At 42.4% G+C, this 20,341-nt stretch overlaps 2 protein-coding genes across 7 annotated transcripts in view; one reads left to right on the forward strand and one right to left on the reverse strand.

Moving 5' to 3' along the window:
* LOC137430365 (synaptic vesicle 2-related protein-like) overlaps positions 1-3,098 on the forward strand; it is a 183,798-nt gene extending 180,700 nt beyond the window's left edge. For 5 of the 6 annotated variants that reach the window (XM_078780609.1, XM_078780611.1, XM_078780613.1 and 2 more), the window contains one exon: positions 2,429-3,098. In XM_078780609.1, the coding sequence (XP_078636735.1) occupies positions 2,429-2,692 (264 nt within the window). In that variant the 3' untranslated portion in view covers positions 2,693-3,098. The remainder of the gene's footprint in view (positions 1-2,428) is intronic. The other variant, XM_078780612.1, reaches the window with a different exon arrangement.
* Positions 3,099-9,271: 6,173 nt separating this feature from the next.
* The window catches only part of LOC137430366 (uncharacterized), a 30,080-nt gene continuing 19,010 nt past the window's right edge, over positions 9,272-20,341 (reverse strand). Inside the window, exon 8 of the mRNA XM_068121187.2 lies at positions 9,272-13,098. Within this exon, the coding sequence (XP_067977288.2) occupies positions 12,958-13,098 (141 nt within the window). The 3' untranslated portion in view covers positions 9,272-12,957. The remainder of the gene's footprint in view (positions 13,099-20,341) is intronic.

A 20,341-nucleotide genomic window follows, 5' to 3' on the forward strand; every position in this document is an offset into this window, starting at 1 on the left:
AAAACTCAAATGGTAAAAAGTTGCGGTGCGCAGGGTTCGGTCTAATAATGCGTTGGATCAAATCAACTTCTCGGACACTTTTACTTATTCCTCAGCCAGTAAAATCATCCCAAGGTGCATAATGGCAATACAGGGTGAAGAGTAACAAACAAACAAAATAATGAGGGCTTTGGGTGCCAAATGTTTATGGTGTGGACATGGTAAAATTCATGATTTTTTTTTCTATGGTGAGTCTTCAGGCAATTGTAGGCAGTCATTCTCAAGCAGTGTTTCTCACTGGAGGCATCATATTGATGCTGCTCTATGTTGGAGCTCACGAGACTATTATATGGTAAATACAGTTGATAGAGGGTTTCCCACCTCTAATGAAGCTTAACCAAGCCGAAATGTCATTACCTCCACCACCAAACGTGGATGGAAGTTATGGTTTTACCCTGGCCGTTTGTCTGTGAACAGGATATATAAAAAAAGTGAATCTTCACCATAGAGAGATAGGGCAAAAACGATATATAGCAGGATATCTCAAAAAGTTATGGACGGATTTGGATGGAACTTGGTAGACCGTTTGGGTTTGTGACTAGGACTAATCGATTCAACTTTGGTTCAGGTCCGAATCCAGATCCGTTTTGTTGGTGGGATACAAAACGTAAACTGTTCAGCTTGGTGGAGGGATGCACTCCACCAAGTGCCGTTCTAGATTGCTGAAACGGATGAAGCAGCTACCAGTCTTTGGTTAGGTATGGGAAAGAACTACCACAAGATATAAACTAAATAATGTATCCTGTAAAACACGATTCGGAATAAAAACTAGATGGTATTCATAGAATAATTACCCTGCGCCGTCAGCTTGGTGCGAGCCAACTCTTCTGTTTTTGAACATTTATTTTTTCTTTGATCCAATATGGCTGCCAGACCACGTGAGCGATGACATCATAAATTTATATTCTCTAATAGAATTGTTGCGTAGATCACGCTCAGTAAATTTCAAACTGATCAGACTAAGCGTTGTCCCTGTGGAATTATGAGGTCATAATTAAGGCACCAATGACATCGTTAACAACACCTGTTCCCAATATGGAGTTATTTACAATGAGCCACGTTTAAATTTTTTCCATGGAACAGTTTTGGAGATATAGAGGTGCAACGTTTTTCGGTTTTTCCAAGATGGTACCTGTGCCACGTGACCTATGACATCATAATTATCATTAAAAATTATACAGGGGGAGGCGCTCCGAGTAACACATTTCGTGTCCATCAGACTAACAGTTGCAAAGGAAAAAAAAAAAATCATACTGATCAGATCAAGCATTGTGCTTGTCGAATTATGATGTCGTAATGAAGGCACCGATGACATCATCATTAACATATCTTATTCCCAATGGGGAGTACTTAACAATGAGCCTCGTTTCAACTTTTTCCATTGAGCGATTTGGGAGAGCTATAACGTTTTTCCAAGATGGCGTCTGTACCACGTGACCTATGACGTCATAATTATGAATAAATAAAATTATACAGGCAGAGGTGCTCGTATGGTAAAATTTAGTGTTAATCGGACCAACGATTGCCGAGAAAATGAATTTTTTAAATTCAGAAACGCTACACGTACGCATGCTACCAAATGCCCAACCCTGCTTTTAGCTTCGCGAGCGCAGGGTAAACACTAGAACGGCACTCAGTAGACAGCATACCTCTGCCTGGTTGGCCATATCACTCGATGGTGAAGAAGCACTTAAAAAATTAAATAATTTTCATATCCGAATCCATATTCAGATCTTCATCAAAATCGAATATATTCGTCCTTATCAGACACCCAACCAGTCCACCAAGTTTCGTCCAAATCCGGCCACAACTTTTTGAGATATCCTGCTATGTATCGTTTTTGGCCCAATCTCTCAATGGTGAAGAATCACTTTAAAATTCTAGTAGCCGAATCCGGATCTTCACCAAAATCTAATAATTTCGTCCTTCACATTCGCTACAATTCTGCCAATTTTTGGCCGAATGCGTCCACAACGTTTTGAGATATTTTGTTCACAAACAAACGGACAAACAGACAGGGGTGAAAACATAACCTCCATCCACCTTTGGTGGTGGAGGTAACGAGTTCCAAATTGGTTGTTGCTAAAGTTTTATCTGGCTGGAGTGAAATGCAAACTTTTAAGAGGACAACATTCTCCTTGTCCTGCACCTATGCCGGTCACCTATTCCTCCGTCCTATTTATTTTCTGCTGCTTCCTCACTACACAGCTTTGTGATACTGCCACTTCTTATCTAATGGCAGTTGTTGGTCAACATCACTTTTAAAAACAAATACTCGTGCAAAAGCCAAGAGTACAAGTTTTATGATAGTGATGAGCAAATGTTATGGCAGCAACGTGTGCTCAGATTAAGCGTACGACTTGTGGTAAAATGCCGGTGCTGTGTGCAGGTTATCCAGGCTCGTACTGCAGCAGCCATCTTTGGCTCATTGGCGCTCTTGGCGAGCATCGCAGCGTTTCTACTACCCTTAGAGACCAAAGGCCAGAGACTAAACTCCAGCAAGCCATCTTCTGTTCGAAATGAAATTGTGACAGACACCGGAACACAGCCTGGAAGTTGCAGGCTTTCTGTATCCAAAACTCTCAAGGTTCAAAATCCCTCTACGCTGTCTCTGAATTCCAAAGTTGCTGTAGAACAGGAGGCTTTCTTGTGACGTCGAAGCTTCCTGTGCCCCTCTTTGTTGCAGTGGTTGTAGAACCTTGCTGACTTTCTCAGTTGTTGGTTTTACTCTCAAGGATCATGACAATTTGGTTTCATTCCAAGGTGGTTTTTTTCTATTTTGTTGTTCGAGTATCACTGCACCATTTTGTTTTGGAAAGTCCATCATGTTTTTGTCGGGTGTTTTTTTTTTAACAATGACCTCATGAATACGCACCCAGCTTGTCAGTATTTCCACAATCTGCATGTGGAACACCACATTAATTTCAAGTTATTTGTGAAGCAAGCTAATAGTGTATTTTGACTAACATTTATAACTGGTGCGTTTCACTGAAAAAGTCTTTGCCTGCTGTGCTTCGGTTTACTTCCTGATATTATGAATAAACATTTATTTGATTGTACACTGACGTTCTCTTGAAAGGGCTACGGACGGGTTCTTGCTTTCAAAAGGGTTTCTTGTTGTACCTTCTTTTGCCAGTGGATGCATGAGGGGATGGATGAAGATGATGTGAAGGTTTCCATGAACACTTCCTCCTTCTATGAACCAACAGCACAGATCTTCCAAAGTTGCTCAACACTAAAATCTTCCCAGGCATCCGTTCGGCCACATGACACTCTATCACTTCGGGATCTTTCTTCATTTTGGCACCATGGATATATATTTCTCCACATTCTCCATCTCCATTTGGGTCGAAAGAGTAAATGGCAAAGCCTTGGCTTCAGGATCAGCACGTTAGCCCCCCATGCGATTAACAGATGCTTCTCAATCACCTTTACCCCCGTCTCTTTCAATTTACTCATCTATCGTCTTTCTTTCACTTCTTGTTTCCCTATTTCCCCTCTTTATCCCTGTCCCCTTGACCTTTAATCCATGGACCCTCATCCTCCTCTACATTTATGTCTATCTTTCCAGCCTGTTTTGGAATTTTACCAAACTACCTTTTTGATACCACAAAACCACACAACACCCATACAAAATAACATTCTCAACTAGTACGACACTCGGTAGAACACATACCTCTGCCAGGCTGAACAGTTTATATTTTGTATCCCACTGATAGGCCAGATCTGGATTAAGACCTGAACCAAAATCGAATCGGTTTGTTATTGTCACATAACCAACTCATCCACCAAGTTTTGCCATAACTCGTCCATAACGTTTTGAGACATCGTGCTGGATATCGTTTTTGACCCTATCTCTCAATGGTGAAGAATCACTTAATAATTCTCGTTTCTGGATCCGGATTTGAATCTTCACTAAAAATAAATTTAAAAAACCTCCCTTGTCACACAACCAATCTGTCCACCAATTTTCCTCTGAATCCGTCCATAACTTTTTGAGATACCATGGTATATGTCGGTTTTAGCCCTCCAGTGAAAGGACTTTGGACCTTGTTTAAGTGAAGAATCACTTAAAAAGTTCTCGTGTCCGGATCAGTGTTTGGATCCTTCGCCAAAATCGAATTGATTCGTCCATGTCACATACCCTTACATACCCAACCTCTCCACCAAATTTCGTCCGAATCTGTGTGTCCACAACTTCTTGAGATATCTTGTTCACAGGCCGATACACACAGGGGTGAAAAAATAACTTCTACCCACCTTTGGTGGCGGATGTAATTAATGAGCCTCGTAATGGTTTTTGAGCCTTTTCAGACCAGCGATTTAGTGTTCTGACCATAATGATAGATTATAATGAATGACAAGTCAGGAGACGACGATGGTTCACGAACGAGCGGTATTCAATGACAAAGGACGGACTGTAACCGAAACAGGCCCGGACAGGCCAGGCCCGGAAATGTGAAAACGAAGGTTACTGACCTTGAAATGAGATAGAAAATAATGTATAATCAGTTATGAGGTTAGTTAGCTACACAATACCGAAAATTCGGTGAAAAATGAAATGAAAATAAATAAATAAATTTTTTAAATGAAAAATCGAGCTCCGTGGGGCTAGACACATGACATTGGCCGAACCAAATATCGAAACCCCTGTCAGATTGCACCAAACCCCTCGGATAAGATGCAGCTTGAAATCGATTACCCCCTAAAAAGACATCTTTTTAGGGCGTGGCTCCGCCCACAATGGGCGCCCACTCTAGGCAGGACACAACTAGATCATGATATCAACCTCCCACCCAAGTTTCATCAAGATCGGATGATATCATCGGGTAGTTATGCTGCAGACAGACAGACACACACACACACACACACACACACACACACACACACACACACACACACACACACACACACACACACACACACACACAGACAGAAGCACACACTTGACAAATATAGTGGTCACTTGATAACACGTGAACCAATTATGTATAAATACTTGTAGGAGAGAACACTCTCAATATCAACATTGTTGATCGTGACAAGGTATAACTGAGGTTTTTTTTTGTTGTTGATCATAACCAGGTATATCTGAGGTTTTTATTTTATTTTTTCATTTCCTAATGCCCTTTAGACCCCAAAGTGAAAAATCATCAGATTCTGATCACTGATCCATAAAAAGATAGATGAGTTGACATTCAGCATTCAGGATGTGTTGGACAGCGTTCATCAGGCACAGGTGTACGTCGTCAATGGATTTGCCTGGTTGATAGGAAAATTGAGATTTGTCATTGCAATTCACTTGTGGCTGGAGACGAAATCTCAAGACTGCTGATAGTCATTAAATTCAGTGTCGTGCTCGCTTAGGGAATTGGACAACAGCATAGCGACTTTCAAAATGACATAATCCTCCACCAGAATGCTTGCACGTGTGCAGAAACCCCCTACAAAAGGTGTGTGGGATGGGATTTCTCAGAGTTAAAACACGGGTTGCATGTGTGATAAGAATAGGTTGATTCAGGGCACCATCAAGTGTAACGTGTTTGTGAGATAAGGATTGTTACCTAAAATGGCTCACAAGGCCTCCAAAAGAAGCTGAGAATATTTGGAAAGAAAGGGCTGTGCCTCGGCGCAACGAAAGAGTTGGAGAACTTTCACAGCCCGTCGAACAGGCAGCTACCTGTACTGCAAACTCCCAACCATGTGGGCCTGTGCAAGGCCTGAATGGACGGGCACGTGCTACACATGCCACGACAGATCACTACAAGTGAAAGGACTTTGGACCTTGTCGGAGTGCCTCATGTCAACATGGCAGACTTGATTTATTTAATGGACATCTGCAATTTGAAAGACGATGCTGTGCGTCATTACCAAGTAACGGTAACCAACTCATCGGTACATGACGTCTCCATGACATTAAAATAGAAAAAGGTTGTGCATGCTATATTTACATGGAATCTGGATGTATCAGGTAGACTTCCCTGAGAAAGACACTGCACCTGGTTTGGGTGCTTCTGAACAGCGGTGGAAATTACATATCGGGGGCTTGAGAATGTACAGGGTAAATTTAAAATGAAAATACACGACATGACCAAAAGTGTACTGAGACACGAACATCGAATATCTCATTCCAAAATCATGGACATTAATATGGAGTTCCCCCCCCCCACCCCCGGACTATAATCTCCGTCGACCCTGCTGTTGGCATTTCCCACTTCTTTCTTTGCTGCTATAACAGCCTCCACTCTTCTAGGAAGGCTTTCCATTAGTTGGAACAGTGCTGCGGGGATTTGCTTCCATTCAGCCACAAGAGCATTAGTGAGACCGGGCACTGATGTTGGGCGATTAGGCCTGGCTCGTAGTCGGCATTCTAATTCATCCCAAAGGTGTTCAATGGGGTTGAGGTCAGGGCTCTGTGCAGGCCAGTCAAGTTCTTCCACACTGATATCGACAAACCATTTCTGTATGGACTTCGCTTTTTGCACGGGGGCATTGTCATGCTGAAACAGGAAAGGGCATTCCCCAAATTGCTGCCACAAAGTTGGAAGCACACAATAATCTAGAATGTCATTGTATGCTGTAGCATTGATATTTCCCTTCACAGGAACTAAGGGACCGAGCCCAAACAATGAAAAACAGCCCGAGACCATTATTCCTCCTCCACCAAACTTAACAGTTGGCACTATGCATTCGGGCAGGTAGTGTTCTCCTGGCATCCACCAAACCCAGTTTCGTCCGTCGGACTGCCACATGGTGAAGAAGTGATTTATCACTCCAGAGAACGCGTTTCCATTGCTCTAGAGTCCAATGGCAGCGAGCTTTACACCACACCAGCCGACGCTTGGCATTGCGCATGGTGATCTTAGGTTTGTTTCCTGGCCATCAATAATCATCATTTCGGATGCTTGGCCACGGGAACCCATTTCATGAGGCTCCCGACGAACAGTTGTTGTGCTGATGTTGCTTCCAGAGGAAGTTTGGAACTCTGTTGTGAGTGTTGCAACTGAGGACAGACGATTTTTACCTGCTTCAGCACTCAGGTGCCGTTCTGTGAGCTTGTGTGGCCTACCACTTAACGGCTGAGCTATTGTTGCTCCTAGACGTTTCCACTTCACAATAACAGCACTTACAGTTAACCAGCGCAGCTCTAGCAGGGCAGAAATTTGACGAACTGACTTGTTGAAAAGGTGGCATCCTATGACGGTGCCACATTGAAAGTCACTGAGCTCTTCAGTACGGCCCATTCTACTGCCAATGTTTGTCTATAGGATTGCATGGCTGTGTGCTTGATTATATATACCTGCCAGCAATGGGTGTGGCTGAAACAGCCGAATCCACCAATTAGAAGGGGTGTCCGCATACTGTTGGTCATGTAGTGTATTTACTACTAATCATGGTGGAAGCTGTGAGGACTGTTATAAATATATTATTTGTTTGCTTCTGGGGCTACAAGAGAAATTTTACTCGATTTTTGCATATATTGCTAAAAGGAGAGTGTGTGTGTGTGTGTGTGTGTGTGTGTGTGTGTGTGTGTGTGTGTGTGTGTGTGTGTGCGTGCGTGCGTGCGTGCGTGCGTGCGTGCGTGCGTGTGTGTGTGTGTGCATGTGTGTCAGTCACAACGAAGGACAACCTGTCTTGTCACCTGACGGCACGTTGGTGTTCGGGCACCGACTAGGCATCCTTCATCGTAGAAATTCCTTCCTTGGCACATTTGAACTCATTTCCACTTACAAGGCATTCGTCCGCAGCTTAGTGGAGTACTGCCCTCCACTCTGGGCCGGCTCCCCCGCCTCACACCGCATTACCCCTCGGCTGGTGCGATGGTTCGGAATTTGGGACTACATGGATTGGGGGGATGATGTATCCTCACTTGTTTTAGAAAACAGTAAATTGCAACAGTAAATTAACGAAGACTTTCTTACCGAGAAGTTTTTGAAGCTTTTTATTATGTGATTTTATTACAATCTTAAGGGAAAACATTCCTATTATTATCAACGATCATTGCCAACATTGCCAATCCCGGTGTGTATCCCGGTTTAGAATAGGTACACCGTATCCCTGCGCATCGTAAGAGGCGACCAAGGGTTGGCGTCAGGAAGGGCATCCGGCCATAAAAACATTGCCTCAAACAGGGAACCATGATTGTCATGGGGCCCGCAAGGCTAACCCCCGCTCTAGCGGGGAAAATGGCCTTAAAACGATCATTCAATATATACACAAAGAATTAAGTTAAGCACCCCCCCGTTTTTTTACAACCTCGCACATTACAAGTTTGTTGTCGTCAAAACAGTGTAATATACCCATGATATTGCTATATTTTCTGGAGAAGTGATATTATGGTCACATAAAAACATAACAATCATGCCGTTTTCAATATTTTATTCTGAATAATTTAAGGTGAAATTTTTTGGGAATTTTAGGCATATTTTCACCTCAATTTAAGTATGGAGCTATAGGTCCATCATGGACAGTGTGGATGACGTTTATGTTTTCTAACGTACAGTCATTGTTCTGAGAAGACCTCTAGCGATCTTTGCGTCAATAACGTGTGTAGGACCCACGTGATCGGATGGAGCAAGGTGCTGTGACAACCATCCCCTGGCCTGCGTACAGTCCTGACCTGAACCCCCTCGAGCACGTTTGGGACATGTTGGGACGACAAATTGCGAAGATGGTCCCTCCAATAGCCAATCTGGATGAATTGGAACGTGCATTACATCGGGAATGGAACAACCTGCCACAGCAACGCATACGACGGCTTACAGGGTCTATGAGACGTAGGGTTGAGTCAGTGATCCGATCACGTGGGTCCTACACACGTTATTGACGCAAAGATCGCTAGAGGTCTTCTCAGAACAATGACTGTACGTTAGAAAACATAAACGTCATCCACACTGTCCGTGATGGACCTATAGCTCCATACTTAAATTGAGGTGAAAATATGCCTAAAATTCCCAAAAAATTTCACCTTAAATTATTCAGAATAAAATATTGAAAACGGCATGATTGTTATGTTTTTATGTGACCATAATATCACTTCTCCAGAAAATATAGCAATATCATGGGTATATTACACTGTTTTGACGACAACAAACTTGTAATGTGCGAGGTTGTAAAAAAACGGGGGGGTGCTTAACTTAATTCTTTGTGTATATATATTGCCAACAATTAAATTTTTATATTTCCTAAAAGTTGTCGATTTGATTACTATGTTGTAATTGATGCATTATTTGAGCTCTGATCACACCTCTGGTTTATTATATTTAAATCGATCACTTTGAACATGAAGTGCTTGTAATGGCCAAAAAGTGAATTACCATGAATGCAATGAAGAAAACTCCTTTATAGTAAGGGCATTTTATGAGATATTTCACAAATCTGTTAACTAAATTGTTACCAAAAAATTTCTTCACCAATATGTTTGTAAAGGTGTGTAATAACATGTGTTAAAATGTTGAAGTTCAACTCCCGTGGGAAACCCAGAAAAAAAGCTGTTGAATTCGGGTACCGAAAAATTATTTTCGAGAATTTTTATTTTTTTTAATCGGCCCTTAAGTAACTTATGAGGGGTCAAATAAGGGTTTTTCATTATTCTGAGTTGATTGTTAACATTTATATTTTCACTTTTACATTTACACACAAAGTAGCTTTTATTTCACATACATATATAATACTCAAGAGTTATTTCTCATTCACAATGTCAGAAGTTTCAACAGTCATTGTCTATGTCTTCTTCAGACTCAACAACATCATGACTGCAGTTTCTGCATGTAATGCCATTACAGACTCCACAGGCCGAGATGCACGTGACCCCATTCTTCTTGCAGCTGCATCGCCGGTTGCTGCAATCTCCATGACAATTACAGCTCGTGAACTGCAATAGCTCCTCAGGAGCCGTGGGGTCCAGTGTTGGAACTGGCTCATACCCATGCACACTGGATCACATCTAGTAGTCCAGAATCTTCCATGATGTTACCCATTGATCCAAGATAAGACTTCAGCAGGTGAAAACCACCCAACCTTGGAATGACGGGTAGATTTGCCTGCTTTATTATATTCACAGCCTTCAGCCAAATCGGAAGATCAAAGGTCACTATAGCGACCCCAGCGTGCCGTATGCACTCTTTCAGAGTGGTGAAGATGGTGTTGAGGTCATTAGGGTCTCCTTCAATAACTGGGAGGAACTCGATCTGTGTGCTCTGCTTTGCATCATTAGCATGGATTCTCTTCATCCAGCCATTCCAGTTGGAGTGTGGGAACTCAGGATCGTTGGCTTTGATCACCCACCCCGCTGCCCAGAGTGTGTCACCTGGAGTGAGGAGTGGCTGATCATGAGCCAGGGAGGAGGAAAGCTCAGCGAGGGGGAGAAACATGATCGCGTTCATTCCTATCTGTTTCCTGTTCGTAAATGGAATAATCTTTACTTCAGTTCCTCTCAGGATCTTAGCTTTGTCGAGTGCCTTCAACTTCACCCGGGGGAAAGCTGCTGTTGTCTGTGGATCTGGCAAAGGTGGTGCCGGAGAGGTGACTTCGATCCAACCCATTGAGTGAAAGGGAGTGTTTCCGTGAATAGAGACAATGTTTAAATCTATATTGCCTCCAACAAACTGAGTGACTGCATTGTTTGTTTCCCCAACCTCCATAAAGACCACCTGATCATTACTTGACAATTCACTTTCACTGGCTGGCACTTTGGCTGTCATCACTGATTGATCCTCAAGCGCAGCATCAACCGCAACCTCATCATTGATCTGTTCATCGGTTTCCTCCACAATGGTGTCGAGTGCCAGAAGTATCTGGAACATCATCTCCACTCCTTCTATTAAGGAAGCAGTATTTGTAGTTTTGTGTCTCCGTGTAAGACTCAGTGTATCCCAGCCGGTGGAACTTGTTGAGCATCCATTTTGACCCAAATCTATGATCAAGTTGTATGGCAAGCCCCATTTGGTGTGGCAATACTCCAGACCGAGGTCGACAGGCCTTAATAAAATTCTGCCCCCAAACGGCAACTCTTTCGTCTGTCTTGACAATCGGTCTCAAGAACATCTGAAGGCTTGCAGGAACAAGTGTCAGCTGACTATCGATGTCAGTCATACTGTGTGTGGTGGGGTATGACTTTGGACCTAAATCAATCAAGGCAATATCATTGGATATGAACTTGAGTGCCGTCTTTATGATCTGAGTCGTCTCATCTCCATGGTCAAGATTAGCATGATGGGCTCGCAGAATATTGTCGGTGCCATCTTTGAGACAGAGTACATCTGCCCTTCTTTCCTGTGTTGTGAAATACAAGGTGTCTTCGTATTTCTCTAGAAGTTTTATCTTTAGCCAATGCTTTGAATAAGAAAGGCTCTTCTCTGGTGACTGATCAAACTCCTGCAGCTTTTCATGGACTTGGTCCATGTTCATTACCCCATGCTCTAATTCTGAGTCTAACCATTCGCAGAATTCAATAAAAACTGCCTCTCGCTCCTCATCAATACTCCTCTGTCCTGTCTTCCTTTTTCCTTCCTCATCAGTCTTGGACAAACTGTCACCTCTCGCAAACATAAGTTTGCATCGCAAATGGTACAGTGTTTCTTCTGCTACCAAGTCGTTGGTCCCTTCCAGGCGTCCAGTGACTTCAGTGCCCCAGTCATCCCCGCGACTCCGTGCTGTCTTCAGCAAGCTTGCCTTCAGTGTATCTGCAGTCAAATTATCTGGCACTCTGTATTTCTTTCTAGCTTGTGCTGGATTATTTTTGTAGAGCTGGGCTGGTTGGTTGCAAAGAATGCATACATCCTTATACAGGAGGTCAACTGACTGTGATCTTCTAGAACTGCAGCCAGTTGATGAACTGAACTCACAAGTAGTGCGTCTTCTCTTCAACTTTGATGACTCTTTCTCTGCCTTTGATGCTTGAGCTGACTTCTTGGTGGTTGCAACAAAGTTGTTGTACAGATCATTTTTACACTTCTGGTGGTACCTCAGTTTTCCTTCCTTTTGAGCCTCCTTCATACGTTCCACAACAGTAACATTTTCGACAGTTTCTGCTTGTTTCAATAAAGTTGAGTATCCCTTTGGAGTTGCCTGTATGAGCCTTTCAGCTGGTGTATCTGAGCGTGCACAGATGAAGCAATTGAGCACAGGTGGAGTAACGTCTTCATCCATATTGCTAGACTCCATGTCCTGCAAAGTAGAAAATGAGATATATTTAGAAATTATTTTTCCACAAAGGAGTGTCTGTGGTGAAATATAAATGTTAACAATCAACTCAGAATCATGAAAAACCCTTATTTGACCCCTCATAAGTTACTTAAGGGCCGATAAAAAAATAAAAATTCTCGAAAATAATTTTTCGGTACCCGAATTCAACAGCTTTTTTTCTGGGTTTCCCACGGGAGTTGACCTTCAACATTTTAACACATGTTATTACACACCTTTACAAACATATTGGTGAAGAAATTTTTTGGTAACAATTTAGTTAACAGATTTTCATATGTTTCCCTTACTATTATAAAACCCTTCACCTTTCAAAATCAGAAAATGGAAAGATACAGGTAAATGGTAGTCTAAAATGTAAACCGAAAAGGAAATTGATAAGGTGTAAAGTAGCAAATCAGTTGTTTAAAATGATGTGCATGTGGAAGTGAAAATAGCAGGAACTGCACAAGTGAATTTTTTCCAATTAGGTAGGAGAAGAGTTTAACATATTTGTGCCAGTATCTGTTGAAATCCGTCCAATTCCTTATATTAGGGAAATCTTCAGGAATGTTGTCAGAGCAAGCAAAAATAAAAATAATGCGTATTGTACATTTTGGAAAAATTTGTGATTGTTCCATGTGTGATACACCATAAATTTCAAAAAAAAAGTTGTGGTAGGCAAATGCATTGAGAATATTATCTACCTAGACCTCTGGAAATTAAACACCTGTAGACCTATAAAGGAGTCACTGAACTCGTCGAACGACGACGGATGATGGGTGATGTCCCCTTGTAGATATCGGGGGCTTGCAATTTTGAGACGTTAGCTTCCTCGGTCTTGTCTTGCCATTTCTCTGAGTAAAGGCCAATGCAGATCTGGGGGTAAAGAAAGAATGATGCGAGACCATCAGTGAACAATGTAACCATCCAAAAAAAAGTTCTGTCACTCAAACTCTCAGCCATGGTCTCTTGGGCACATTTCAACGTTGGCCTATCCAAAGCCAGTAGCCGACTGAGCGTCCTCCGTCGTACAAAGTCCTTCCTTGGCACACAAGCTCCTGTCCACCTACAGGACTTTCATCCACAACTTGAAGGAGTACTGCTCTCCCCTTTGGGCTGAGGCTCCTGCCTTACATCTTGCTCAGCTTGATGCCATGGAAACTAAGGCCTTCAAGATCATTGGAATCTCTCGCGATTTAGCTATGGGCCTATCACTTTCCAAGCGCAGACGATTCGGTGGTCTCTGTCTTCGTAAGTCTCCTTTCTAGTCTTGCACCGACCCCACATCGTTACCTGCATCCCTTGTTTGTCCGTCTCCGTCTATTTTCTCCGTCGTCCCTGCTGTTGGCATTTCCCACTTCTCTTTCTGTTGTCAGCTCCGTCACCAAAAGGTGGACAGAGGTTATTTTTCACCCTGGTCAGTTTGTCTGTTTGTTACTTGTGAATCAAAGATAATCTCTGTTTGTCTGTCTGTCTGTCTGTTGGTATGTCAATCGCCTACAGGTCAAAATTTTACTCCGATCTTCACGAAACGTCAGCACCTGGTAGAGGTAGTGACAAGCCAGAAGCCTATTGGTTTTGAGGTCAATAGGTCAAAGTTCAAGATCACAATTCATACTGTATATAAAACTGAGAAACATGGGTAGATGGTGAACCCTCATCGAGGTGAAGTCTTGATCGACCCCTGTTAGTATGTCTATTAATTACATACTGTTTCAACGCGAGTTGGACTGTGAGTACGTCTATGAATTACCTTTATTAATTACAAATTATTGGAACATACCTTTTAGATATGTAGACCTTTCGAGCCCTTGTACATTTTAGACCACTTCGGCCTTTTAAACATTTTACATTCATTAGAACCTGAAGACCTTTTATTAGACCTGAACCCTAAGGCCCTCAAGACACCTAAGACCCTGAAAGGCCTTTAGATCCCTTAAGACCCCGAAGACCATTTAAGACCCTTATAAGCCCTAAGACCATGGAGACCTTCATGACCCCATAGGACCTTTGGACCCCTTAGGCCATTTAGACCCCTTTGGCCATTTTTTTTTTTTTTTTTTTTTGTATACAAGGTCGAGGCTCGTGAAAGAGCGAACATTAATCACACAGAAAGACAAACCGACACATAAAACATATAACATCGGGAGCGGTAGACAAGATGGGGAGAGAGGGGGAATGACACAAACACAACATTTGAGAGCAGGGACCGAGAGACATGGAGACATCGAGAGATCTGAGAGAGGGCGAGGGCTTTGGGGGGGGGGGGGGCATGGGAAGGGGGCGGTGGGAGAGGTATAAAACATATGGACACTGCCAGGACTTCCAGGAAAGAAGTTGGAATTTCAAACAAGGTGGATCTGGGGTGAATTAGCGGGGGTAGAAAAGATCAAGGTTTTGGATGGGGGAAGATAAGAGATGGTGGTGAACAGCTGTTTTAAAGACCTGGAGGGAGGAGTGGGATTGAAGGGAGTGAGGGAGTTTGTTCCAGAGGCGGGAGAAAAGAGGAATGAAAGAGTGAAGGTGAGCAGAGAGCCGAGATTTCGGCAGTTTAACCATCAGGGGGTTGCTGGCAGATCTTGTGCGACCTGTAGGAATATTTGGGGGACAGAGCACAGAGAGAGCTGGGGGTGCAAGGCCGGAGAGGAGTCGGTAGAAGACAGAAAGACCACCTACCTGCCTGCGGTGAGTGAGTGAAAGGCCCTCAGAGATAGCTTCATCGCGGGAGATTCCAATAATTCTGAAAGCTTTGGTTTCAACAGCGTGAAGCCGAGCTAGGTGTGAGGCAGGAGCACCGGCCCATAGGGGAGAACAGCTATCCAAACGTCCCTTTAAGATCCCTAGGATTCTTAAGACCCTTTATGACCCTAAGACACTTTAGTGGACCCTAAGATCATGTTAGACCTTTTGTCTGAGTACCTTCTGAAATCACATTTGAGGTTCACCAGTCAAAATCAAAGTGCCCCCCCCACATTTGAGTAACAAGCAAAGAGGGTGCAAAATCGAATTAAGTAATTAAATTTCTCTTTCTTTCTTTCAGGTGGTTCAGCTAATCTTGGTTAGAGGCATCGGGAAAAGTCCCATATGGAATAGAGAACGTCCCACGTGGCAAACAGAAAAGTCCCATATGGAATAGAGAACGTCCCACGTGGCAAACAGAAAAGTCCCATATGGAATAGAGAACGTCCCACGTGGCAAACAGAAAAGTCCCACGTGGCATGACAATTTCACCCCATTTTAATCGAATGGGATATTTTGGTGATTTTATTATTGTCAAACCTCGGGAATTTTTCAAGATATCAAAGTGAAAGTTACGCACTTTATTTGTACGCATGTGTAGTGTATGTGTATAAAATCTGGTCAAAATCGGTCAAAGGTCAATGCCATCCAAAACATGTAAACACACTTATTAAAAACACTTATTTTGTGAAGCAATTACAAAATGTATCAACCAAACTTGGTATGCACAACATTCCATCATGTAAAACACTTGATCGGTCAAATTTTACAAACTACACAATTCCTGTTTCCATGGTAACTATTGTTTATTTGGATTTCGCAAGTATTGTGCTATGCACGCATCTTTGTTGTTTGTTACTTGCAAGATCGAAATTTTTTTGAAGTATATTGGTCGGTTGAGTTTGTTATTCTGTCTGTTTGTCTGTTTGTCTGTCTGTCACTCTCCTACAGGTCACAATTCTAAACCGATCGTCATGAAACTTCACCAAGTTGTAGAGGTCGTCCCAATTGATAAGCCTATTGATTTTGAGGTCAAAGGTTAAAGGTCATCTGGAGGTCAAATTTTTAAAATCACCATTTTTTCATCCAATTGACCTGTAAATTGAACATCATTTGCATGTTGTCACTAAATAGGGAAACCAACTAATTTTTTAGGTCAAAGGTCAACTCAAGGTCAAACTTCCAAAATCATAATTTTTCATCTGAAAAATCATCACCTTTCATCTTATTGACCCAAGCTTTGAATCAAGATCGTCAATTTTAATGTTGATGAAATGGACAATTTAATGGATCAATGGCAACCTTTTTGGAGGGGAGGGGTGGATTTTGCAAGTATCGTGTTCCGCATGACATCTTGTTTTTTCTTGTCTGTGAGCAGGATGTCTCAGAAAGTTATAGACGGATTCGACTGAAACCTGGTAGACAGGCTGGATGTTTGACAAGGACAAATTTATTCAATGTTAGTGAAGATCTGGATAAGATAATTTTTTTAGAAAATTTTAAGTGATTCTTCTCCATTGAGTGATAGAGCCAAAAGTGATATATAGCATGATATTTCAAAGTTGTTGACAGTTTATGACAACTTGATGGATGCGTTGGGTTAGTGGCAAGAACAAGCCGATTAGATTTTGGTTCAGGTCTGGTTCCAGATCTGGCCTATCAGTGAGATTTAAAAAATGTAAACTGTTCAGCCTGACGGAGGTATGCTCTCTACCTAGTACCGTTCTAGTGCACAGCAGGAGATGGGGTTTTGTAATCACTTCTGTGTGTGTGTCTGTGTCTGTCTGTCCATGCCACAACTTTTTTTTACCATTTGAGCTAATGTCATCAAATTTTCACCAAAGCTTTATCTTTATTATAATAGAGCAAACGTATATGCTTATACAGTATTTATATGCGACCAAAACGTCTTCTTCTTCTTCTTTAAAAAAAAAGTAACACCCAAAACACAGTCCATGAACTCTTAATTATGTTTGGTCTGCTGAGACCCCTCAGACCTTTGACGACCCCTTAAGACCACCAAGACCCCTGAAGACCCAAAATACCCTTGAAGAACCAAAATACCCCAAATACCCAAAAGACCTTGAAGACCCAAAACACCCCAAAGACCTAAAATACTTTTAAAGGCCCTGAGGATCCAAATAGCCCCGAAGACCCAAAATACCCCGAAGGCCAAAAACACCCTGAAGTCCCAAAAGACCCAAAACACCCCGAAAACCCAAAACACCATGAAGACCCAGAAGACCCTGAAGACCCAAAACACCCTGAAGATCCACAACACCCTGAAGACCACAATAACCCTTAAAGACCCTGAAGACTCTGAAGACCCCAAAGACACAAAACACCCCAAAGCCCCTAAATACCCTTAAAGGCCCAGATGATCGAAAATACCCTGAAGACCCAAAACACCCTGAGGACCCTTAAAGACCCTTAAATAACCGGAATAACCAAATTACCCCCAAAGACCCTTAAAGACCCAGAGGAACAAAAATACCCAAAAGCCCCTGAAGACACCGAAGACCCAAAATACCCCAAAGACCCCAAAGATGTATAACGCCCTGAAGACCCTTAAATACCCCGAAGAACCAAAATACCGCAAAGGCCCTTAAAGACCCAGAGGAACCAAAAGACCCCGAAGACCCAAAACACCACAAAGGCACAAAATACCCTTAAAGGCCGAGAGGATCCAATAGAACCTGAAGACCCAACTGGCCCTGAAGACCCAAAAGACCATGAAGACCCAAAAGACACGAAAATGGTCAAAGATGCCTATCCCTCTGAAACGACGTGTGGTGAGGCGCATGGAGCACGCCGAGTCACGCTAGTTATCTATCTATAATTCCAGTAATCTCTGTGTGTATGTTTGTATGTTTGTATGTTTGTATGTTTGTATGTTTGTCTGTGACCGCTGTTTCTCGACAACCACGGGTCCGATATACTTGAAACTTGCCAGGTATATTGCTGGGGACCTGAGGATGTGCCTTTTCAAGGTTTCATATTAATCGGACAAGTAGTTACCGAGCTATGCCGATTTCTTTACCAAACTCCGCAAGCCGTTCGCTTTGGACCAAACCATTTCATGTAAATAGAGGGGGGGGATTGTCACCGTACTCGCAAGCCTTTCGCTTTGGACCAAACCATTTCATGTAAATAGAGGGGGGGGGTTGTCACCGTACTCGCAAGCCGTTCGCTTTGGACCAAACCATTTCATGTAAATAGAGGGGGGGGATTGTCACCGTACTCGCAAGCCGTTCGCTTTGGACCAAACCATTTCATGTAAATAGAGGGGGGGGGATATAATTTTAGATATATATATAGTACGGGCATGCCCTAGTCTATCTATAATTCCAGTAATCTCTGTGTGTATGTATGTATGTATGTATGTATGTATGTCTGTGACCGCTGTTTCTCGACAACCACGGGTCCGATATACTTTAAACTTGCCAGGTATATTGCTGGGGACCCGAGGATGTGCCTTTTCAAGGTTTCATATTAATCGGACAAGTAGTTACCGAGCTATGTCCAAAAAACGATTCAACCAATCAGAGAGCAGCGAGCTATCACGTGTGCCGAACGTGCCGAACAGACTCTGCCTCGGACGGCACATTTGAGAGCGTATTCATTTATTTCACGTTGGCAAACTATGTTGGCGTTAAACTATGTTTTAAAACTAATTAAAACTAATTTGCGATTCTTTCGCTTTCCTGCGCGTTTGTGCACGCTATGGCGATTTCTTTACCAAACTCCGCAAGCCGTTCGCTTTGGACCAAACCATTTCATGTAAATAGAGGGGGGGGATTGTCACCGTACTCGCAAGCCGTTCGCTTTGGACCAAACCATTTCATGTAAATAGAGGGGGGGGATATAATTTTAGATATATATATATATAGTACGGGCATGCCCTAGTCTATCTATAATTCCAGTAATCTCTGTGTGTATGTTTGTATGTTTGTATGTTTGTCTGTGACCGCTGTTTCTCGACAACCACGGGTCCGATATACTTTAAACTTGCCAGGTATATTGCTGGGGACCCGAGGATGTGCCTTTTCAAGGTTTCATATTAATCGGAGAAGTAGTTACCGAGCTATGGCGATTTCTTTACCAAACTCCGCAAGCCGTTCGCTTTGGACCAAACCATTTCATGTAAATAGAGGGGGGGGATTGTCACCGTACTCGCAAGCCGTTCGCTTTGGACCAAACCATTTCATGTAAATAGAGGGGGGATTGTCACCGTACTCGCAAGCCGTTCGCTTTGCCTTTGCGAATGGACCAAACCATTTCATGTAAATAGAGGGGGGGGATATAATTTTACATATATATATAGTACGGGCATGCCCTAGTGATAATAATTATGGAGAAGGCAAATTAATAACGTTGTCAAAAGTCAAAAGTCAGCGGTCAGTCAGCGTCACCTAAAATCGTCAATTTTCATCCAATTCACCTGAAATTTAAATTTACCATTGAGTTTTGTCATCAGATTTTCAACAAAGCTTTATTATGAAAATATGGAGAGGGCAAGTTAATAATTTGGTCAACAGGTCAAAAGGTCAACGTCACATAAAACATAAATGTTAATGCAATTTTAAGAAATTTTAATGAAAAATTAAAAGAAATTTTAAGATTTGACATATTAGGTCACTGAATTTGTTCACCAATCAAACACTAGAAGCTGGAAAAAAATTAGCTCGAGATTTCATAAAATTCACCAATGAAAAGCTCAAAGGTCAAGGCTGTATCCAATCGTTAATTTTCATTTTGTATATTTTTCTAAACTGTTTCTTCATGTTTAGCAAACGGAAGAAGAAAAGACATCTAAGTACAAATGGAACCGGACGGGCTTTGCATTTTCAGATGTTTTCTATTTATTCTTTTGTAATAACGTTGATATTATGAGGCTATTATAATTATCGTTTTTGCTTTTGAACAGAAAAAATGTCCTCCGAAGATGAAATGCTTAAGGTCGTGCTTCTTCTTCACTTGACGGACAAAAGGCAGCGTGCTAATATTATTATCATTAATATTATTATGCCGTTATCATTACCTCCACCACCAAAGGTGGATGGAGGTAATGTTTTTACCCCTGTCTGTCTGTATGGTTTTTGGTTTTTTTTGTATACAAGATCGAGGCTCGTGTAAGAGCTAACATCAATCACAAAAAAAAATGGACACACAAAACATACAATAAAGGGAGCGGGAGACAAGATGGGGAGAGAGAGGGAAGCACACAAGAACAACAGCAGAGAACAGGGACATCGGGAGATCTGTGGGAGGGAGAGGGCTTGGGGGAAGGAGGCATGGGAAGGGGGGTGGAGGGGGTGGAGGGGGTGGACGAGGTATAAAACACATGGACACTGCTATAACTTCCAGGATTTGCATTAAC

This window comes from Myxine glutinosa, chromosome 6 (assembly GCF_964187855.1).
Source record: "Myxine glutinosa chromosome 6, kmMyxGlut1.1, whole genome shotgun sequence".
Taxonomy (NCBI): domain Eukaryota; kingdom Metazoa; phylum Chordata; class Myxini; order Myxiniformes; family Myxinidae; genus Myxine; species Myxine glutinosa.